General features: G+C 44.6%; 3 protein-coding genes across 3 annotated transcripts; 1 reads left to right on the top strand and 2 right to left on the bottom strand.

The window, feature by feature from the left end:
• Positions 1-16,600: 16,600 nt before the first annotated feature.
• LOC128712320 (uncharacterized) lies at positions 16,601-17,823 on the top strand. The gene is made up of 2 exons (XM_053807215.1): positions 16,601-17,330; positions 17,543-17,823. Exons 1-2 carry the CDS (start codon positions 16,601-16,603, stop codon positions 17,821-17,823), a joined length of 1,011 nt encoding a protein of 336 aa, XP_053663190.1.
• A 1,026-nt stretch (positions 17,824-18,849) lies between these two features.
• Positions 18,850-19,662, bottom strand: LOC128715178 (uncharacterized). The gene is made up of 4 exons (XM_053810060.1): positions 19,605-19,662; positions 19,485-19,530; positions 19,045-19,411; positions 18,850-18,978 (listed from the first exon to the last, which is right to left on the bottom strand). Exons 1-4 carry the CDS (start codon positions 19,660-19,662, stop codon positions 18,850-18,852), a joined length of 600 nt encoding a protein of 199 aa, XP_053666035.1.
• Positions 19,663-20,786: 1,124 nt separating this feature from the next.
• Positions 20,787-23,565, bottom strand: LOC128714182 (protein lingerer). The gene is made up of 5 exons (XM_053809058.1): positions 23,514-23,565; positions 23,116-23,155; positions 22,963-22,980; positions 21,010-22,840; positions 20,787-20,942 (listed from the first exon to the last, which is right to left on the bottom strand). The coding sequence occupies exons 1-5, from the start codon at positions 23,563-23,565 to the stop codon at positions 20,787-20,789; spliced, it is 2,097 nt and encodes a 698-aa protein (XP_053665033.1).
• Between the last annotated feature and the right edge of the window lie 187 nt (positions 23,566-23,752).

Genomic DNA, 23,752 nt, shown 5'->3' with positions numbered 1-23,752 from the left:
GTCGACGCGCGCTCTCTAGCGCTCCCTTCTTTCCCAAACGGTGGGGCACGAACGTGTCAACCCCAAACCGTCCGTACGACAGTGATCGAGGGAAATTAAATTGCGCTAATCACACCGAAACGATGGCGATAATGCATCGCTCCGGTAAAGAATAACGCATATGAATCCTTTCACCGCGACCGTGCGCACACACACACACTCGGGATACTCGGGAAGGTAACGAATCCTTCCGCTCGGTTTCTCGTTAGCGATCATTTTCCTAATCCATTTAGTGCTTCTTTCTCACCACACACATCTCGCCTCCAAGGCAGGGAAAACATGACGATACAATAATTGTCACTGGCATCCTAACACCATCATCAGCCGGTGCGTATAATTATCGTTATCATCGTTATTCTTCCACCGTATTTTTTGTTTAAATACCGCTCCCCTGGGGCATAATATTCGTAATCAACGCCATTGAACTTCAACCACGGCCATGTCTCCCTGTTCTGCATCTGCATGCCAGGATGCTTTTAATTTAAATTTAAAATGTTGCACGCCATCCACAAACACGCACAAACACGCATTTGAGGCTGGGCCGGGTGTATGCGTGCAGCAGGGCAGCTGATGTGAACTTTGCCATTTCCCGATTTACGCTTCTCGTTGGAATGCTAATTGATCATTCATCATATGCAACCACCATCGTCGTGATTTTCTATTCATCCAATGGTGATTGCTTTCCAGGGAAGACATTGCGCTAAGTGTTTGGTGTTGGAAAGATGGAAAATGGGAAAAAGTGTCAAAACTAATTCATTACTATTTGATATCTATCCTTTTACGGAATCCATTTCTTTTCGATTCCTTCATTGATTTGAATGTGTAGTAAGTATAGGTGGCAAAACTGCATTGCATTGGATGGAAGCATCTACCATCGTCATTCCTCGCCGAAAACAATACCAAAAATGATTAAAACTACTCTCGCAATTCAATTACTTTTTGACTCTCTTTTCTCTCTTTCTTTCTCTCACTTTATATCATTTTTCTATTTCTCGTAGTATGTTTTCATTTCCACATTTTCCGCTTTGTTTACAGTTGCAACCTTGAACTGGCACATGCTGTCAGTTGAGCTCATTTATTGAATGCTGTCAGTTTCTAAGGGAGTTTTCCACTGATCAACCCAAACGATGATTAACAGGAAACTGTGATTTTCAGTTTTGTTTTGTGAATTTAAATACAGCATCCTTATTTTACAAGCAGCAAATCTGCTGGCATAATTTTAACTGACCGTTACTGAAATTATTTACTTTCATCATTTATTATTTAAATTGATTTAAAAATGCGATTTACAACAAACGTTCATTAGTTTTTAGAAGATGTAAACTTAATTGAGGAAAACTGCGGCTACAATATTAAAATTGATTCATTAGTACATGTAACTATGTGAAAATTTTTAATGTGGAAATTAGAAAAACGGATTAACGTAATATATTTATTTAAAACTTATGATGAATTCTTATTGAGGGATGACATCCTTTAATTTTTTTTTTCTGTGGTTAAAACATAACTGATTTCGTAGAAAAATAATATATTGATAAATACATTTTAAAACATCTGAAAATGTATGTACTAATTAATTAATATTTAACGGTAAACTTGATATGTGTCCCTCGATATCCCATTTTGATATTAAAATCATTAGTTTTTTATTTTACAGTTGATTATACAAGTTTTTTTATTACAAACTACACATTTGTCATAAAACATCCTTGTATTTTTTTACGACTAATACACACGACCGTAAATCCAAAACATTTCCTTCGTGAATGATGTTCCACGGCACGATGCTTCATTTAGTTCGTTTTGCCACGGCAACTGCTGCCAGGAATTTGCCCGATTGTAGACCGCTTGCCCGAAACAAGTACAGCATTATTTCGTGCTGAATGCCAACACCATTCACCGGAAACTACACGGAAAACTAACGAACCGTGCGAACACATCACAGTCACAATCAGTGGCACCTGCTGTAACATTTGCCACCGCCATGAGCCACCGCCCGACCGTACCGACCGCGTACAGCGTACTAGACGAGACAACACTTCAGCACGCAACCACAACGACCGCACATTCCCAATGATCATCACCATCATCATCAGGCGTCCCCATGCGAACTACCAGCTCTGGTGGTTCCAAGGACGAAAGGTGGAAAAATGAACCGGTGGAAGAAAAGGCGAAAGGTATGGCCTTTCACCTTGCAACTTTCCGTCCTTTCCGGGTGCAGGAACGTATCGATGTCAGTTCATTTTGGTTTGCGTTCAGGAAAAAGCAATTTTCCATCCTTCCTGAGTTCCGTCCGAGTGCCCAGTTTGGGGAATGTTCGATGTCCGTCTCTGGAGGGGCGCTAAACCCAACCCATCCGTTCTGCACGTTCCTCGAAATGAGCTCATTTTCAGTAGCTCACCAGCTCATCAGCTCCGTGTTTCTTCCGTGCTTTACCGTGGTCCGTCGACGCACCGGATACTGAGGAAGGAAATAAAAGTGGAAATTTTCTCCAAATCAATGCGCACTGCCTCGAGCACTTCCTTCACAGTAAGCATTTCCCGCCCAACACTCGGAATCATTTCCACGCTTCAACGCGCTACGCTCGAAGGATGTCAAATGTTTGCCGTTCTGCTTCTTTTTTTCTCTCTGCTACCAGCAAACGCTAACAGTGCAAACAGCAATTCCGTAAATTCCTGTCGTAGCGTCGGTGAAGTCGGTGAGCAAAAGCAATGAAATGCCCCAATGGGAACGTAAGTATCGCGTGCGGGGTGTTGTTTTGTTAGCGTGATGAAGAAAAAAAAACTCTTATCGAACGCGATCCGATAAACGACACTGTAAAGATTGGAGGAAAAACAAACCGAAGCGGCGAAGGAGTGTCACGCGTTGCAATGAAGGATGCTTCTTGTGACTGTGGCTGTTTAGAAGCCCCACCCCAATCCCAGAACTGGCAACCATTTCGGTTTCACACTAAGCAATTTAAACCCCGAGGCAGCAATAGCTTCCCCAGCGGAGGAAACGCTTCTAATCGAAGAATATATTCTCGGTAATCGAAGATCATTAGTTTAGTGGTGCGGAAACGCAACCATTTGACAGTGGATACACCGAGTGTTCCGGCGATAATTGGACCGTGGAAAAATTGTCACCACAAATGACGCTGTACACGTTCGTCGTTGGTCACATTACGAACGAGATTTTTCACTGGAATTAACACGACACCAAACACTATTTTCCACGTCGTTCGGGTTTCTTGGACAAAAAACTCATCGAATTTCCCATTTTCTCTTTGCTCTAACGTATTAAGTAATGTCATCATCAACGTCAACTGCGCTAAGTTGATTGTAGATTTTAATTCGAACTTGTTGTGGAAAAATAAATTGTTTTATTCCAAAACCATTGCTCCTTTAAAAAATTGTCCCAAATACTGCAAAACAAATCGAGAAAAAAATAAACATAATTAACAAAATTTTACCAGTATGTGATTGTTCAAGTTAACAAACCATAAACTAATCTTAAACTGAAGATAAAATTTATGCATAATTCCTAAAACTAGAAACAAACAGGTTTAAAATCACGAAATTAACGAAATGAACTGCTGAACTACTCGCAGTATTGGCAAACGAGATTTACGTTTAGAAAGAAAAGGAGAAGGCCAAACTGCGGAAAATAAATACAAAGAAAACAAAATACGCATAAGACAAAAACTTTGCAGTACAAAAATAAAAAATGAAAGTATGTACAGAAAAGTACAAAAGTATATACAAACAATAAACACACCGAATAAATTACATGCCGGTGAAATCGCAATTTACTTAATATAAAAAAGTAAAGATGAGATGAATAACAAATAAGAAAGGAATATAAAATGTTGACAAAATCAGAGATCAAATCCAAAAATTACTATAGCAAATAAAAGAGCAAATAAAAAATTTAAAATAGGCTGCAAAGTCTACACAGCAGTACAGTCATAACGATGAGTTTGATGCTGCCATGGAACTTACACGTATAACACTAGGAACAACATAAGAAAAAGCAAAAGGAAAAAGGAAATAAGAAAGGGTGATAACAAAGAAGTATAATAAGAAGACGAAAAGAAGAGAAAGAATAAAAATAAGCAGATAAAAGAATAAAACGAAAAAGAAAAAGAAGAAAATTAGTATCTTCCTGAAATTTGATTTAATGGACTAAACTAACTAAAGAATTAAACTTGATTTAATCCCATCCTTGTGCTGTATTAAAAATCCTTTCATTTTCTTATTAAATTTAATTCATGTTACATAATTCTTAACGATATTGCCTCTACTGTCACCGGATTATCAGCTCATAATTCTAAGGGTACTTCTGCAGTGTCCTTTTCACTGACCGTGACAGATGGTATCATTAAACAGTCCATTGGATAGCGGCCATAAAGGGAACCTCAAGAAGACATACCTACCATTATCTTCTCACCACTTCGTTGTATCATTTCATTCACCCGCGCCTAAGATAGAAATGGTGTGGATTGGCGAGCAATGCATCCTCAATACCCATGTGCAACATCACAACAGCGCTATGTTGTGTTCGATTTTCCAACCGTTTATCGATTGCCAACAGTATCGTCCAAGGCTAAATGTTGTGTTAGGACAATAGGGGGAAAAACAAGTAGAAAAAACCCATTTCTAATCAACATCCTGCTATTGTTTCTCTGTATAATTTCTCTCCCTGTTGTCACTATTCATTGGAGGGTGAGATTTGTCCTGGGGTTTAAGGCCAGCCAACCTGCTCGACAAATCGTGCACACCCTTAACGTACGGTGTGACGTAAGGATAATTTATTGAACCAATCGAATTAAAACCCAACTCTCGGCTCTGTCATCCATCGTAAGGTACACCCAATCAAACGTTCCTCCCTTCCGAACGCAAGGGCCTTCATCACTGGATCTCTTTTTGATAAAGATATCAAAATCAGAACTGACCCTCCTTGTTTATTCAACCATTCCTTCCGTGCACTGTCCACCTAAAACGGAGCGGTCGAAAGTGTCCCAAAATATACCAAAACGCCAAACTTCAGGTGCCCTTTCAACACCCGATACGATGATAATAATAACATCACCCCACCAAAACGCACCAACCGCCGTAACACGGGGCGGACACTTCATTTCGGTCCAATTAGTTTTACCTTCAAGCTCGCTCGCTCGAACCTAACCTAGAACGGTCGTGAGTTGCATGACCTCGGGGATGAATTTACCCCGATTGAATGCCCGCAGGACGCACTTTGGAAGGATGAAGGCTAACACATACACAAGGGCCGAGCGCGTTCCTTCCGTACGCCCAAAAGCGTACATCGTCGAGCGGCGCAGAAAGCTGCTCAGTGCAGACGAGAGTCCCATTTTACCACTCAAATTTGTCCCTGCGGCCCTGCGGTGGAGTGACGTGGATGAGGCGAGAAAAGGATATATTTATCTGGCGTATATGTCGCCAACCCTGTCCCCGTCCGATTTGGCGTTCCAAACGCACCAAAGAAATGATGTTTATTCGGGACCACTTCAGGCCACACTGGTCCAGTTGCACTGTTGCCCTTGTTTGGATTACGGTCACGACAAACGGCCAAATGACCGATAAGGACGTGCGTTATATTGTCAACTCGCTTTCTCCCTCACGGAGCACCAGTGCCTTGCGAACATTGGTGCCCGCTTGCATGTTGGACTAGGGCAACTTATAAGGGCTGCTCATTAGAACCCGACTAACGTCTTTCGGCTTCCGGTGCTGGGTGGAGAGGATCTGGACATGACACATTTTCATTGCGACTGCCCCAGCACCGTACGGACATTTGGCCGCTGCTATCTTTGCTGATTCATTATAGCTATTTGTCTAGCATTTATTTTTGGAGTGTCTTCAATATTGCTTCTCGCCTCGGCCTCGAAATGAATAAATGGAGAAGCAATTCCGAATGGAACCGAGGCGCTAGTCGGATGGAAGGGATTTAGTGGATAAGCCATACCAGTAGGAAAATGCAGATCGAATCACACACAGCCACACAAAGGAACAGCCGTTTACGATAGTCTATATGTTTAATTTATCGTACATGCACATCATTTCACCCTCCGCTTCGGGTCCGGGTTTCTTCAGTGACCGTCGGGAAGATGCGATCCTTTTGCGAAGGTCGCAAACAACTCATCCTGAACCGGTGGCAATTCTGTTACGGCTCACTTCCTCCCAGGGAAGCCTCAGCCGTTTATCTCGTGTGACAACGCACTATTATTAGTAGTGTTAATGACTCCTGAAATTTGCTTCAAGGGTGCATCCTTGGAATGGAAATGTCTTGCAAATGTGGGAATGAATGTAGCTTTTGTGTGGCCGATTGCATACCTTCCGGGGTTTATCGTTGTGCATGCAGCTTTGAAATCGGAGTTGGGACACATACAGGTTGACATACCGTGGTAAAGGTGAAACATTAATTTTATTACATTCGCTATTTGTCGGTATGATAAATGGTGGGTGGCCCTTTGCGTATTGGTTACATAGCAAATGAGTTTTAGCCAAATGTTAACCCTACGTAATCTAAATCACAAACATACACTTATCACCTTGTGAGCGATGATTCACACTGCTATGAATAAATCATGGTTTCTCAGGTGCAGTGTCAAAATCCATAAAAAAACCTTTGCATACAAAAAAAATGGTAAAATGTTGAATGAAAAAATAATAATTTAAAAAGGAACGAACCAAACACATTAATCATCAACGCAGTAAATGAAGCGAATCATTTTCGCGCCATCACCCTTATTTCCTTGGTGATGCCAACGTGTGGTTGCTATGTGTACTTTTTCAATCAATGGGGCCTGCTACTATGATTTACGACATGAGCAGAACCGTGAACCGCACAAATGGTGGCCGGGTGATCTGAATGTCTGCCGTACAACAATACTCTAGCAAACGAACGGGCGCGCTCTATCTATGCTGCTGCTGCTGCTTCATGCATGCGTGTATGCACTCAGACAGGAAGTGCATCACGTGAGGATGAGGAAGCTCCGTATAAATTTGTCATTTTTCCGCATTTTGAATATCTTTTCATACATACATTTCCCTCGGGATGCCGGAAAATGGCGCGGAACCAGCAGCACTAGCACTTAGCCACCATCTTTTTAGGGAGCGAGTAAACATCTGACCACAAACGACCATCTATTGGAGATGTGCTACGGGGTTGCATCTAGGGCTGGAGCTATCAGCACTGCAAAAAGGGGATAATGCTCCCCCTGTCGCTGGGCTATCAGTCATCCGAGCGTACCGAGCAAAAAAAGAAAACGCTTGCCGGAAAATGGGAAAAATCTGTCCACCGTCAACCGGATATCAGACTGCGGAGCGCGAAAGAGGAAGTACCCGGTCGTTCATTATGCAGAAACCTCGGGTCTGTGGGGGTAACCGGTCGTAGACTGGTATCGTTAATTTGATGTTGATTTATGATTCGATTCGAAGGACCGTTAATGCTCGCGATGGGTGAAGCGGACAAGGGGACTTTAAGCGACCAGCCCGGTTGATGCAGCACCGCTTTACGGAACTATTCCAGGAGTTGCAAGTGAGAAAACTCGTGTCAATGCACTCCTTGCACTTCTGTGGCAAAGGATTTCAGTAAAAGGATTTATAATTTTCATTCCGTTCTTTCTAGTGCGGTTCATTATCTTTCACCCCCGATGGTGGCCATAATCGTAATGGGCATCGTAATATCCACAAAGCACTGTTCTGCTGCTGTGAAAGACGCCCGCGTCGAGGTTACTGACAGGAATTTGAAATAAAGACAAAACAGCAAACCCAGCATTTAACGGACCGGAGTTTTAATTTCCATTCCCTTAAACCTACGGTCCTGAATGGATTGTGTCCATTGTGTATGCTACAAAAGATTAAGCATAACTTTGGTGCTGTTTTGCAAAGATTGCTTTTGGCGGGGTGGAACGATTGTTGGTTCCGAAAAAAAGTGAACAGATTGGCGCGAGCTTGCACTGCGGCACTAGGAATAACTCATCGTCTAACAGCAGACCATCAGCCTTTCAAACGGGACACCTTCCTCCGCGGTTCAACGTGCTAAAGGTCTCGCATTAAGAGATGTACTTTTTAATTCCGTTTCTTCTCCTGCCCGGCGATACAGCACAGCCGACAGCATTTAACTTCCGTCTGCAAGAGACAGGTTAACGCACACACACACACACAAAAGAGATCCCAAAAGCAAGAAATTTGAATAAAAATGAGAACTCTTTTCTACAACTTATGAATATGCCATCGCCACCTTCAACCACGCTGCTTAAGACTGAAAGAAAAGCTGGCAAAAGGTTGCACAACTATAGGCGCCACTTTACCAGTGCGGTGGTGTATGCATCCTTTCCAAAAAAGGGATACCCCCAACACACGGGATGCTGATGGTCCGAGTACGAACAATGAGATTGTTCGTTAGGAATGTCTTTCAACATAAAAAAAAATCCCTCACCACACCTTCCATTTTACGTTAATACGCTTCGTTTCTACGTTTGCTGTTGCGGGGCCCGCATTCCCCAAGGGTTTTGACTTCGATTGCAAAATGGGTAGCCGATTGCAAAAAACGGGCGCATTGCTCGCACGGGAAATTTTCCCTCCCGTGTTTTTTCCTTGATCAATTTTCCAACCACTTTTCTGCCGTATGCAGCACCGTGGCGGCGGTCTGGTAAGCAGCGAGCAAAGTCATAATTTCAAGAGCCCAAAATAATACGCCTCGTATGGGAAGGATTTCAAAAAGGCGGTAAAGATGGTTTTGCATATGATCGGTGTAAAATAGCGAATGAGGGTGCTTCGTAACGCTCTCTACAGATGAATGCATGAAAGACAAAGAATCGCAGAGCCTTAGAAATCTATTTTAAATATTTTCTTTTTACATCTACTCTACTCATCATCTTTCTTACTTCTACTCAGTTTAATTTTTAGAAAATCAGTAACACAAAAGGAGGAAAACTTATTTTATTATGAAATGTACCCGCAGGAGCACAAGAAAATGCCATTTAATGATTTCTAAAGAGGAAAGCTACCTCAAGAATGAGTGAATATTTGTAAACAAAAGTGATGTAGAATACACCTAAAATTAGTATAAAAACAAGTAAAATATGCGAAAATTTGTGAAATTGCGTATTAAAAATGAGTTCATTCTTCAGAACTAAATCATCATCAACTGTTGATATATTGATTTTAAATTATTATCAGATACTTCTGAGATCTTGAGCTTCAACTACATTAAAGCTAGTGAGACTTATTAGGAAATTGCGTACTCATACATGACTTCATTCGTCGGAACTTTATCATCATTAGCTATCGGTATATTGATTTGAATTTTACATTAGGTATTCCTGTTACCTCGAGCTTCAACTTCCTTGAGAATTTGAGAGAAGCCTTTAGAAAATTCCTATTGTAGATGAGATATTTAATTGAAGCTGATTCTTCAGTACCTCTTAGTATATTCATATGAAATTTGGACCACATATTCCTGACACCTGAAGGTACAAGACAATGTAAAAGTACTTTAATTTCTTTTGAATTTTGTTGACTATATAAAATATGGCAATAAAACCCTTAAGCACAGTCAAATCTCCAGGATTCCTAACCACAATTATGTTAGCCAGCCGAGAGTTTCAACAGCAATGCAACGCCCGCATTGCAATCCGACTCAATAAACGGAAGAAGCAGTACTGTCCCACCACCCAAAACCTTGCATTCCACATGTTGTTCCATGTCATTATTCGTTCAAAATTGAGACGTCACCAAACGGCTGGTATGTTTTTTTGCGTACACGATCGCACTGAAACGGGTTGTCGCTTACCTAGCTACAGTACGTGTAATATCCACTAGCGGACCGGGGGAGGGGTTCAGCCAACCATCGTCTGCTCGTTACAGGGAAAACATATGAATTTTCATAATGTCGGGAATGTCGGTTTGCTGCCGCTTGTGCGACGTGGAGAATTTTGCTGAGGTAGCTTACGTATGATTGAACACGCACATTTGTTGTCCCGGGCACAGATGCCTGCCTGTGTACGGTCCTAGTGTCCTGTACGGCTGTCCTCAACGTCCCTCCCGCGTACGTAACCGTTGGCGTGACGTTATGGCAAAAATGGATAGTCAAACAGGGGAGGACACGAAGGACACCAACAGAGAAAAAAATAAAACATATCGACCATACCGACCCCGATGGATGCCTAACGAGGAAATGAAACCCTGAACGTGACTCTATTCGAATGTCGGGGCTTTTTTGCAACACTGCAACGGATAGCAATGTACCCTGCCCGATTCCTCCCGAAGCGCGAACACAGTGGGAGGGGAAATATATAAATAATATTACGCTTCCGCACGGCGACGATAACCGCTTCCTAGGGGCGGCATAAAAAAAAACGTTCTGTCAACATTTTAATTCAATTCTTCCACCAACCAGCCAGCCAGATTGCGAAGGAATTTTTCGGGTGCTCCTGTGGACTTGGCAATCGTTTTAAATCTCACTGCTCTTTGCGGTCCCGCCGGATTACTGTGCGATTAGAAGTCGCTCCCAGGGCGGAGATTTTCGTACTCCCTTTTTGAAAGCTCCGAGGAAATTGCTTTTTAATGGTGCCGAATTAAATTATGTCACTGTGCGGGGCCGGAACCGGGGCATGATCGACGGGAGTATGTCAAGCAAGCCAAACATGCGACCCATTGATTTGTTGACCAGGACTTCTGGGTTTCGGGTTTGTGTTTGACAAGCTGAAATGAAAATAGTACGTGTGGAAAGCGGTAAAATCGAATTTAAGAATAAAAATTCGTCTGTGGCAAAATCAATTTCACACCGCTACACAAATACTGTCACTTCCTTCGGTGGTTGGGTTATTGAATTGAAGAAAAAAGTACGAAGAAATCGAAGTTTCACCGCTTCCCGTTCCCGGTTTGTGCCTAACTAAACTTGTCACAGTTCATTGGAAACCTTCGTCGCGTACCGGAAAGGAAAAATTAAACGCTCGTTACGAGACTGGCACGACCGAAACAGGGTGATAATGATTGGAAATCGTTTGGTTGGGTGTCGATTTTCTTACTGATACAGTCGTGTGGGTTTTACACGCGTCATTTACTGTGTTTGACAACACCGAAGATTAATTATACCACTCGTAAATGATTGCCCTTGTTCGGCGCAGAGCTCTAGGCGAACAAAACTGGTTTAAAAATCGTTTCTATTTATAAAATCATTATTTGCTTAATATTGTGTATCTATTTCATTTGTTTGAAATATATTGTGAAAAAAATATTTGAAACATAATAAACCCGCACATCTTTTAAAACCATGTTCGAAAAATATTCGAAAACGCCAACAAGTATGCAATCCGCATTACAACCACAGAGTTTCCCCTCGAAACAGTTGCTGATGCGTTTATTAGCTTTTTTGAACATTGTTTTTATTATTCCGAAAAACCATTACAGTGAAAAACAAATCAATTCTTCTATCGTTCATCAACATCCTACAATACTACCCTTATCAGGCATCCCTCGTACACACCACTGCATACAAATAGCGCACATTAGCATCGCTCTCGGTCGCATCGATTTTTCCCCACTTTCACAGCCAACTATTTCCCGGCACGGACCCGGTTCCGGATTCCCAATTAAGCCATCCACCAGCGCAATGTGGCAACTGTTTAATGGGCTTCAAACAATCCCGCGGGAGTGTTAAGGGTAAGATAAAATATGACCAACGACGTACTTGATGTTGCGTTACAATTTCATTCTCCCTATCAAAGTGGACACCTTCGTCTTTGAGTTGATAAAGATGTTGCATTACTGCTACTCACAAACCTTACTGCCAATTGGGTGTCTGGTGCAGAGTTGTTTCTCCTATCTTTGGATTAGTTGTATGTTTCAGTCATTTTTTCTTGCGTTTTTTTAATACAATCTCGCTTTCGGCACCCCCTTGTTGCAATCGAATGCTTTCCCGATGGTGTGGAAAATGTCTGTTATGTCTGGTTTCGCAATCGAAACTGCTTTTTTCTCCCTAAGGGTTAAGAAACGGAAGGGAAACTCGACAGTTGGTACAGTCGTAAAAAAGGTGGTTCTATCCTCTTAAGGACGATTATTTCGATTCCTGCCATCCACCCACCCACTCCCACCCCCCAACCCCCCAAAATGCAGATGGTGACGGTGATAATCCTACTTTTCTTTATATCTGTTTTACGTTCCAGGGGTTTTCCTGGGATTTCCTGGTGTTTTTTCACTTACACCTCAGTCGCATCGGTGACTGGAGCCAGTAACAGGTTTCCAGTCATTATGCAAATGATTGCAGTCACTCCTTTTTATGTGTGCAGCCAGGCCTACCCCCGTGCCCCGGAATACCTTTTGTGTAACATGCTTCCGATAGCTTCGTGTGTCAAATCTTCATAAAGTCAAAACCACTTTAATCCAAACCGGCTGGTTGTTGTAAGATGTAAAAAGTGCACACGGGCCCCACCAAGCATCAAGAGCGCCTTTTTGGGGTGTAAAGCAAGTGTTCGTACGCAAAGTGTATGAATAAATAATTTCCCAGATTAAAAATCATAATCTATGAAAAGCACTTGCAACTTGCTTCGCATCGATGTGGCAAGGACCTTGATTTTCCCTCTAGCGATGGTTCTATTTACGTTCGATCGGGATAGAGTCACGGGGCCCATTTATGGTTCTGAGCCCCACGTACACCACGCAGCCAGCAAAATGTAAACGAAATGCAGAGAACGAACAAGCAACTATCCACATTCCCCCTGAGAAGCATTCGAAGGCGTCAGAGCGTAAATCCACAGCGTCGTGGCCAGTGTGTAGCGAAGGGACTGCGTGGAAATCTGCCCACTCCTCCATATCGCCCCTTTCCGTTCCGTGCCTTCACGTCGTTTAAATCCCTTGTTTCCCAATTGCTCTATTTTCTCCCAAAAAACCCGACACCTTCCCGTGAAGATGGCGGGAACGGATACTTTACAACCTAATGATAAAAACCATTTTCCATGAATTATGTTCCGGGTGTGAATTTGAAGTGCGCAGCAATGCGAATGCATACACAAAATACCCCACAAACACTTACACTGAATCGCATTGGTGGAAAGGGGTTCTACAATAGCACGACGCAATGGGCAATTTTCTCCGTACCCAAGCCGGATAACGCTCCATTCTCCTGGGTTTTGTTTTCCTGCGTTGCTTCCCGGTATTAATCGTGAAAGGGAAAGTGGATAAAAAAAGAAAACCGGAATGGAAAATCTGACCAAAAACCCCGTCCATTGCTAGGATTTTAATAACGTTTCCACTAGCGCTCGGCTATTGCGAGAGGGTGGACTGCTACGTCTGTAAATGGCATCAGGATACGTTTGTTTTGTGAGCACCCCCCCAAGCGATGGACTTCGGTGATGTACTGTCGCACTGTGGCTTTTGTGGTTTGGACATTTCGAGATGGAAACTCCGGAAAATGGGCCTGTGCGTCTATCGCTCCCGGAGCAGTAAGCGCCAGAAAGCAATTCTTATCCATCGTTTATTGTGTTTTGTTGACGCACAAGGAACTTATCTGGCCGACCGACGATGGGTTGCGAAGAACTGAATGGGGCGGGGGGGTAGGGGGGTTCTTTTACGGGGTGGAAGTTTATGTTTGCCGTCCTATCACTTTTGGGTGACCATTTCTTACCATTTCGGGCTTGATTTACTTCGAAATAGAGACGCTTCATTAACGTCGCCCTGAGAGAACCTTTTCAAACTATTAACAAGAACAACCCTCGAAATGAAGGTGATAATTCTTACGCTTAATGTGTTGAGATGTGCATAACTTCCTGTCTAGAATTATTAGAAAGACTCTATCCTTATCCCTTCGATATTTAGAAATAATCCAAGAAGTGTCCAAAGCTGTTGAAGAAATCTCTCTAGTAAAAATCTTATTATTTGCCATTTACTTACAAACTCACACAAGTGTTTAACCTTCAAGGCTACCGCAAACCTTATATAATGCCACTCCCATCCCACCTAGCGCACGATTGGCAAAAATATGGAACACCGTACTGCTGCTAATCTGAAGATCACTGCCTTTAATTAACCAAATTAAAGCACCATTATGATTGAAACCTCCGCCAGCGAAACGGGCTGTCAACTTAAAAAATGAAACCGGTCAAGGTTCACGAAAGGGCGTCGACGAACTCTCACGCGATCGCTGGCCCGGTCGGTGCAGAAATTTTGCCAAAATCTCGCAGTCTAAATGCGAATGAATGATTTTTGGCTGGAACTTTCAAAGCTTGACCACATTCTCACCCCCGGAACGGTAGGGAAAATAGTAAAGCACAAACAAACCGACCCAGCGCAAATTATCCGTTCTGGTTGGATTGCTGCTACACCCTGGACGCCGGTCTACCGGATGTTGTCGGTTTAGTGACTTATTATCCGATTTTTTTGTTTTCTTTGCCAGCTTTATGGGAGAGGGAAATATAAAATGGAAAACGAAATCTTCCCGTGCTTCGTGTCGTTTTTTTGTTTTGTTTGCTTGTGCCCTACCACGAGCGAACAAAGCTGACAATGTGCTGAGCACCTTACGGTAATGACTTCGCAATCGGGCGTTGTTATGATGGATGGGAACAGATCTTTACGTGGATCTGCCACGGTTGAAGCGATTCCATCCGAGCTTATTTGGCACTCGGGGAGCAGGTTTTGCGCCGTGAGTGTGTGTGGTGTTTTTGTTGGTGATTCCGCGTAGGATTGTGATCGCTACACCGGATGTAAGTATAAAGTTAATATTAATGACCAATGAATTAGGTGGTGGTGTAACTCAACTCCACTGATTCATTTCGTTCAAGGTCGTCGTGTGAGATGAGTCTGAAGCTAGGGGGTAGATGAAAGAGTAAACGGGTTAAGATATTCGTGGCCAAAGTTTGAAGCTTTACAACTCTATCATTATCATCGTTACTACACGTAATAGTAATACCTACAAAGACGTATACTAACGAAGCGTCCATCGAGTGGACGAATTATCTTCCAATCTTCGTACAGACTTATTAGACCCACTCACGAAACCATCGGGCATGAGAAAATCAGCATCATTTTCCGAAGCATCTTCCACCTGCGCCGCAACGCGACCCGGTGACGACTTTCGATTGCGCTCGTGGAGTCGTTTGTTAACGGCCGCTACACCGCCGGTTACGCGAAACAATGACAATTGACCATAAATTCCATCACCCCTGACCTTGGCCATCGCTATCGCTATCCGTAAAGGCCGGTGGCCGAACCGCTGACGTGTTTGTGATGCCAAACCGTCAATGCCGCCGGTGTTAGGCTAGACGTTTGAAAGCAATTGAATGTCACCCGTCCGTTCTGGGCGATCGTTGCGATGGTGTGAGACTCCCGCCATCCACCAAAACCGAAAAGCGGTGATTTATTCTCACGTGTTGGCTTGCTTGTCGAGCGAGAATTTCACGCAATTTCCTTCCCGTTCGTGTAGCGCTAGACACAACCACAACCGACCAGGCGGGGGGAGGCTCATCGTTGCGTTGACATCTTAGAATTCGATTGATTTTATCTTTACTCGCGACGCAAAGCGTTCTTTGCCACGGTGCCTCAGTCACTCAGGTGTATCGAATCGAACGGCTACTGCGACTTATTCTCGATGCCTGCCTGCCTGCAAGCCACTTATGCAAACCGTTTTTCGGTTCGTAAATTTACGATGTGTTAAACGCTCGGTGTTTTTGAACAACGGGTGGAAAATTCGTTCACGGGCAAGAAGCCTCTCGTCTGAGCGTCTCTCTGTGGTGCGGGTGCGCTGGGTGGCTGGGAAAGTGACGGCCACTTAGTGTGATTTATGAATACCAATTTGTGTCATTAATAAGATTGCCTGCAAAGTGAGCAACCAAGTGCACAGCCTCCACCCAACATTATCCGAGGCAATGTTTGTGATTTTGTTTGAAAAGCGATAGTGTAGTAGATAAGTAGCTGTAGTAGTAATCATTAGATCTCGAGCTACTCCAACAGGTAGAATCGAAGAGGAGGTATATTATTAATTATTAAACAAACAAATTGATGAATACGTAGACTTTGGTTGTATACAAACGCGATATTTAGATATTCTTAATAAATAAATCCAATAAAATCGTCATTTTTTCTCTTTAAAGTCATGTCCGATCTGCTTCAAATCTAACAGACAATTGAATTAAGAAAATTTTTCAATTGTTTCATTTTATCTTTGAGATGTATAACCGTTTATTTCGGTTCGATAGCACAAAAACAGTAACTGTAGCGAATTTTCTTGGAAAAAGACGCTCAAAATCTCCTTCCCACTCGTTTGTTTATCCCCGTTCTATGCTTTAATTCATCCCCCCACGCCATTCATCAACAATACGCAACAACGGCAGTAACGAACGGCAACAAAAAAGCCACCTATTCGTGGTCAGAGAATGACCGCGGATGTTCTTTGCACGCGAAACTCAACATCAGCCGCAGTCGTGGTTCGTCGCTTACGGCGCGTAGATATCATTAGTTCTGTTGCTCACTGTACGCTACCGTTGCTAAGAAAGTCGCATCGATACTGATCATTCGTGCCGCGGTGATTGAACGCTGGTGGTTAAATTAAAATGACACACTGCAGGAAGATGCACTGCATATGCATCTGTTTCGTGGTTTTGGCGACCGTTGCCCAAAGCCTTGCCGTTACACCCACGGGGAAGGTGGACTTTACTGAGGCGGATGATTTGAACGATGAAACCAACAGTGGGTTCGTGAGTGTGTACAAAAACTTCCCAAAGATCCAGGTGACGGTGGACACGCAAAAGCTTAAGCGCGTTCCCCAGCCGGAAACGAAAAGTGATGAATCGAGCTCGGGTAGCTCGGGAAGCTCCGGTTCGGAATCGGTCGAACGGCCGTCGGTCGGTGTGCGAACGGATATAACGATCGAAATATCGGAAGAGTCGGCTAACGATACGCGAACCGGTGAGCGTGATGGGAAGAAGGATCGTACCGGACCGGGCAGACCAGATGGAACCGGACCTGATGCGGGTAAAAAGGATCGCAATGGCAATGGGAAGACAGCCGATGAGGACGATGATAATGCGAGCATACCGGTTTTCAAGGGTACGGCTGGGGTTTCGACCAAAAAACCCAAACCGAGCCCATCGCGCGGTACACCGCACGGACCGAGACCCGGGGTAACGCTCAGCCAGCGGCCTACTGCGACGAGCTTTTACGGACCTGGAGGTGATGATCGTAACCGTATCAGTGGAGAATATGATGGGTGGAATTCGCATTATCCATCGCGTGACACGGTGACAGCCGTGTGGACCACCGAGAGACCATACCTTCGCCGGGTGGACTATGACTATTCAGGTAATTGGACATCAATATTTGTGCTCTGAAACTTCCTTTAACTCCTAAAAATTGCTCCAACAATCCTGTAAAAGATTCCATTCCACGAATAGTCGTACACGCTATCAGCTCCCATCGTAAAGCTGTCAGTCGTGATAGCGACCTCACGAAACGTGCTTCGTTTCACGTTTGCTTATGTGTTTCTGATTTTCCCTACTCCCTCTTCATCGCAGGGCAACATCGTTCACCTCCGTACTACAAGGGTTACGTTCCCTACAATGTGGGCCACCATCACCCACAGTCGGCGGAACATCACCACACGGGTGACTGGAAACCGTGCTACTGCAGCATCTATCAGCCGTGGGCCGCACGTGCCCCAACCAATCCCGTCCTGCCCTCGACGGGCACGCTGCATCCCACCGCACATCCACCCCCACGCAACACCGTCGACAACAAAGTAGACATTCCAGCCGTCCACTCGCACCAGCAGCACTATCGTTCGATCCGCTCGTAGCCCGCCTGCTTTCGGCGTCTGCGGGGAGATCATCCATCGTTCCACCACCCACCCCCACCTCCACCCGGATCGCTCCAACTAGTCCGTAAGCAGCGAACGATGCATTTCCCGGTCCCTAAACTGAGGGAAAGCAACGCCAAACACCAGTTTTATTTTGTATATGATCAATAAAAGTTGACACACTTTTTTACTACCCATAATTTCCCCTGGGGGTTTTTTTTTTCTACCGCACATACACACACACTACCCTTTTCCCTTTTTCGGGAAGACATCCTCCCTTTTGGCATGATCATCACGAAAACCTGCCGATCCCGTGGCATTATGTCACCTGCATCTTCCCGTATCACTTTCCTGCTCGTTGGTGCAAGTTCCATCACACCAACACACGATCAAGCGTAGGGAAGGGTTTTCTAAGCCGTTGCCCCAACACACACTCACACACACACACACGTACGAATAGTGTACGATTGCCCGACCTCCAATAAATTGATAAGACGCATCACAGCGCGGTTCGAACGACGCAGATGCAAATCACTCCACGTTCGATCTCCAACGCGGGAAGCAACGGTTTGTGCCGGAGTTCGTCAAGAGTAGTTTCGAAAACTTCGTCCACCATGCGACGATCGTTGTGTTTGCTGCTTCTAGCGGTGTGCGTGCTTTGTTGGTCTAACAATTCTGCAAGTGCCGGTAATGTTTAAAAAAAAACGCACTGTTTGTAACAGGCATTTTGGAGCCATAACGATCCTCTCCGTTTACTCCGCAGCACCCGCATCGACCGATATGGATCAGATGGAGGAGATGGAAGTGCTCGGACTTGTTGGATGCAATCACGCAGTCACGGTAACGGCATTACCACTGCCCGGATTCACTGTTAGCCCTGAGCCGCGTCATCAGATCGATTCGAAAAGCTCAACAGCGTCGGACGAAAGCGTCAGTGCATCGAGGGAAAGGCCCAGCGTGCGTGAGATGCGGACCGAAAATCGGTGAATAAAGTGCACGTTTTATTGCGTAATTGTTTGGCTTACACTACGCTACTACTAGCCGGTCGGAAAGATGATCTGGTGATGTTGGAGGACCACCGCCCAAGACAGGGCCAACGTACTCCGTTGAATCTGTGAGTCGCAATTCCGGAGGGATGAAACTGCTTCGAGCAAACTAAAGAAGGAGAAGCGCGTAAGGTTAAGATCAGCTTTGCAATAATCCGTTTCACGATGCACCTACCATGAAAACGTTCGGCAGTTCCAGTTCGTTTGTGTCGGCTACGGTAAACACAAGACGATCATTGTTCGGTGGGGTTCTAACCGGAGCAGAAGTTGTTGAAGAAGATTGTGTCGTGGAGATGATCGAGGCTTGCGTCGTTGTCGTTGTAGCGATGGTGTTGGCATGAGGTTCTTCCGTTGTTTGCCACCACCAGATGCTAGGCGTTTCAGGAACTGGATCGTGCTGCGGTAAACCACTGACCGGTGTTACTTCCGTTGTCGACGATGGCCATGGTGGAATCCAGAGCATCTTTGAAACTTTCTCGTTGACTCCGTTCAAGAACTCTCGTTTCTTTTCGTAAACGGTTTGTTTGATTGTTGCCACTTTGCTTTTTAGAGTAAAAGTGTTCTATTAGCTTTGAATGGATGGAAGAGTGATTTAATGCCGTCTGCTAGACCTACCCAAGCAAGCTATCACCATCTTTTTTTCCCCAATCAAGAAGTGGTGCTGTAATGATTCGAAAAAAAAAGAGTCAAACATTAATATCAGCTGATAGAACCACTCCTATGAAGACAACTTACATCCTGTAACAAAACCGAGTAAAACGGTTACCACCACAACCAACAGCGAACGTCTCATTATCGTCACAACTTCAAGGAATATTTGTAGCCACCGAATACCACTCCGTACCGTATTGTGTTCAATCTACGACTGATCTTCGCTTCTAGCATGATTTGTACTGCCTGTGACCTAGTTATCACGTTGGCAAAGTAAAAGTAAACAATCGCTGCCAGTAATCAGGATTGTATGCATTTTTACAACAAGTCAAGGTTTTAAGAGGCAACGCTTATCAACTGCGCTGGATGGTGGCTGAATACAACTCGTACGTTACTCGAGTAAAGGCTGCCTAAGTTCAGGATCATGGATGGATAGAGCAAGGATGAAATGGAGAGTGCATTGACTGACTGAATTGATAAAAAAACTGGAGTGAGCCTGGAGCGGACACAGTAGTTTAATTCGAAGAATGAAGATCTTACTGTGTCATGACGATGCTGTCACGCCATTCCTTTGTCTGTCATGGTTTAGCTCTCTATATTTGTAAAATTCTGACTACTCCTTCGGTATCTGATACATTGCTGTTGAGCAGCTACGAATTATGTTTCAGATCTCATGCCCAGGAAGCTTTGACATGAGATCATGAGATGAGAGAGGAAGTACTCGATCGAACTTCATTCGGGACTCTTTACTCAAAAACGAGAATCTCTGGAGTATCTGGTTACAGTTGTTTTTACCGTCTTTTCACTCAAAGATATCCCTGTTTTTAGAAGCCCCCGATCTAATCGTACAGAAATATCACAAGTAATAGTGACTAACCCGAATACCCATGCGCCTGGCGGTCTTCTGTAGGCGATCCTATGTCTAGCAGATTTAAAATAGTTTATTAAAAACAATCTGATTCGATATCCCTTATCAATAGATTGTCGCTGATGTCCAGGAATACATTGATCTCTGCACCTCACATCAAATCCATCATTGTATAAATCCTTTGTCACGTCTCGTTCTTCTCAACTTTATGTTACCATTTTGTTAAGTGAATCCGTCCGCCATTATAGATGAGTTCGAGCTTTATTGACCAAATGTCTTATAAACTACATAAGTTAATGCTTAAAGAACACTAATCAACGTAAACATCCCGTACCGTGAACAATGGGAGCTCCTTGAATCGAAACCAGCGAAACGATCGAGTTTCCCGGCGATTTCCTCTACGTGGTGTGCAGACTGTACGTGCTGACCTTTCCATCATCCTCGACGGTCGTGGTGGCCGCCTTGTAACCGGTCGTTTTGCCGTTTACATTATGCTTCTCGCTCTCCGCCGTCGAGAGCATGCTGGACGTTTTCGGCTTACCGTCTTCTCCATACTGCGGAAAAGCAAAATAAGACTATGAGCTACTCTTTATCGACCATAGAGAACACTGTGCTACTTACGCGCTGTTCGGAAGCCCACTTGGAACTGCTGGACCAAGATTTGGAACGCTGGAAGCCACCGGGCATCGTGCCCAAACCTTCCGATTCACCACCGAATCGCGTATCCGCATCGAATGTTCCACTGCCGGACACAGCACCATTGTGCACGTTCTGCGCCTGCATCCGGGCCAGCGATTCCGACTCGCTCATAATGTCCCGAAGATCAGTATCCGCCCCGTACCCACCTGCTCCGCCTACCGCCCCGAACCGACGGCCGAATTCATCGTGCGTGATGGGAAAGTGGATAAAGCTTCCACCACTTCCAGCCTTGTAGCGATTGTTGTGCACAGAGCTGTGGGCAGCGGTATCAGTGGCGTACTGCGAACCGTATGACGAAGCGCCGGCTGGAGCGTAGTAGCCTGGTCCGCCAGCACTTGCGCGATGTTCCTGTTGGGAGGATGCGTACCGACTGGATGAGGACGAAGCACTACCTGCGGGAGCTGGCTGGACTACGAGTGGAACGTTGAGCGAATTTTGGGAATGTCGTTGCTGCTGGTGTTGCGATTCAGAGGCGCTTTCATACTTCGACGTGGAGCCGGCCCCCACCACGGGAACGGCTGCGACGTACGTTGGCGAGGACTGATATGTTTGACGACGCTGAGAGTCAGCTGCTTGGGCTGTACTGTACCGGGTGGAAGAACCGATATTGGGTACGTATGAACCCGTACGAACGTAGGTACTTTGTTGCTCTGCACGACGCTGCGAGGAAGACGATGAGGAGCTCGGAACCGTTGGAGCAATTACTCTCTGGGGGCGCTCACTCGATGCACCATCAACTATGTCCTCATAGTCCTGCTCTTGGTTTACTTTTTCCTGAAAGTCGAAAGACGATCGAACTGGGTAGAGATCTGATTGGCGCTGTACAGTTTGCACCGATTCGGCACGTTGTTGCGTTCTCTGTTCATCGACACGCTCGGAGTGTACCGGTTGAACGACGTTCAAGTTCACCACTCGTCCGGAAGAATCGTACGACGTTGAAGAAGCGCTCTCCTCGGTTCGTGATCGTGACGGTGCGTAGTACTGCACGGAGGAAGTGATCGGTTTCGAGTACATGACGTACGTTTTCGACGGATACTGTCTATACTGATGGTCCTGCTGAGCGATGTATCGTCCGGAATAGTCACTGTTAGCTGTCGGATAGGTGACCGGTTGTACTAGCTGCTGTTCGTTCGAGGCCGCAGAGAAACTGGAGCGTGCATTAAAGCTATTGCTAGATGATCCTCCTGCAGGAACCGAGGTGTAGACTACATTGGCAACCACCGGTCGACTGACTACCGTTCGTTCGTTACTCGATCGCTCGTAACTGCTTTGGGAAGCGTGGGTTTTAGGTGCCGAAACGGTATAAACCAGTGGCTGTGCGAGATGCGCCTGGGTCCGTTCATGGTCGGCACTGTACAGTGCCGCTGCAGCAGGTTGTGCTGATCCCGAGCTATGCCGAGAGGAGGATGAGCTAGAATAGCTAGATCTTACACCTGACGTCGATGCAACAGCTGGATAGACAACCGCACCGTGTACATTTTGTACCGACGATTCAGACATTCGCGATGAAGTAGACGAATATTTCTGTGACGATCCAACGGCACCTGCTGCTGTTCCGGTGGATGTGAAGCCCACAATGCCCTGCCCAACCGTTTCTACATCACTTGCACCATCAGCAATGTACCTGTTGTAGCAGAGCTTATCACATGGTCCAGTAGTACCGCCACTGGCCACCAGAGCCGCAGGCTGTTGCAAACGCTCCGCTGCCGCTTTTCGGGCAGCATTCACCGAAGACTCATGCTGGGAGTAGTGTCTAGTTTGATCAGTATTAGCAAGAAAAGAGATACGATTAGCAAGGGAACGCGGAAATAAACGCTTATAACGCTTTATTGTTGTCTTTGGTTTGGTAAGCTCCAAAGTTTACCAAATACTTACATTCCAGTTACGGCCGCACTTTAGGGAGATAAGAGACAACCAAATGGAACGAAGCCAACCATGCAGGAGCAGAACAGAATGAACAATAAAATATTAAATCTTGGCTGGTCCTCTGCTAAAAGGACGTAACATTCGCAATAACGATACACTTACTTGTTATGCACTGAGATATCCTCGCTCCAAGATGCGATGCCTGTGTGGAAATATTTTTTTAGCAAAATAAAAAAAAAAACGCATCATTAATAGAGTTGATTGATTTCACGGATGTGGAATCGAATTCCAAGAACTTTACTCTATCACTACACAGATTCTAGAACCTGCCATACCAGGAGGTAGGCTGTGGTTCGTAGCTCACTACCATTGAGATAAGACTATAAATATACTATGACGTTCGGCACCATGTTTTCACGGTAGCAACATTCGTCGAGCGCTAACCAACACACGGCACATGAGAAAAAAAATACTGTTTTCCAACAAAAATTTACAACTTTTGTGACACATTTTGAGTAAAGAAGATCATTTCCACGATTTTCTCAGTTTGAACCGTTTACCTGCATAGCTATATCCAAGTAGCAGGGTAATCCACACTACACTCTTCCACATGTTGCTTTGATTTACAAAATGTCTTCTCCTAGCTTACTATTACACTCTTCTCAATATATATAAAGCAAGAACAGGTCTGGCACGATTCCACGCTCCCTACTGTGGAGCTTTAAATTTGAGTTTGAAATTATAGTTATTCCTTCTGTTTGCTCCACTCGGTTGAGCTATTCGACGAGAACTGAAACTT

Source organism: Anopheles marshallii, chromosome 3 (genome assembly GCF_943734725.1).
Source record: "Anopheles marshallii chromosome 3, idAnoMarsDA_429_01, whole genome shotgun sequence".
NCBI classification, from domain to species: Eukaryota; Metazoa; Arthropoda; class Insecta; order Diptera; family Culicidae; genus Anopheles; species Anopheles marshallii.
The sequence above is the reverse complement of the archived record's forward strand: the minus strand, read 5'-3'. Positions and strand labels throughout refer to the sequence as shown.

Excerpts from the sequence above, each read along its gene's own strand:
- LOC128715178 (XM_053810060.1), bottom strand. The coding sequence starts at position 19,662 with ATGAGACGTTCGCTGTTGGTTGTGGTGGTAACCGTTTTACTCGGTTTT. Across the intron at positions 19,531-19,604 it reads ACTCGGTTTTGTTACAGGAT|CACCACTTCTTGATTGGGGA; the intron begins GTAAGTTGTCTT and ends GAATCATTACAG. Across the intron at positions 19,412-19,484 it reads GATGGTGATAGCTTGCTTGG|CAAAGTGGCAACAATCAAAC; the intron begins GTAGGTCTAGCA and ends TACTCTAAAAAG.
- LOC128712320 (XM_053807215.1), top strand. The coding sequence starts at position 16,601 with ATGCACTGCATATGCATCTGTTTCGTGGTTTTGGCGACCGTTGCCCAA. Across the intron at positions 17,331-17,542 it reads GGTGGACTATGACTATTCAG|GGCAACATCGTTCACCTCCG; the intron begins GTAATTGGACAT and ends TCTTCATCGCAG.
- LOC128714182 (XM_053809058.1), bottom strand. The coding sequence starts at position 23,565 with ATGTGGAAGAGTGTAGTGTGGATTACCCTGCTACTTGGATATAGCTAT. Across the intron at positions 23,156-23,513 it reads ACTTGGATATAGCTATGCAG|GCATCGCATCTTGGAGCGAG; the intron begins GTAAACGGTTCA and ends ATTTCCACACAG. Across the intron at positions 20,943-21,009 it reads AGTGGGCTTCCGAACAGCGC|TATGGAGAAGACGGTAAGCC; the intron begins GTAAGTAGCACA and ends GCTTTTCCGCAG.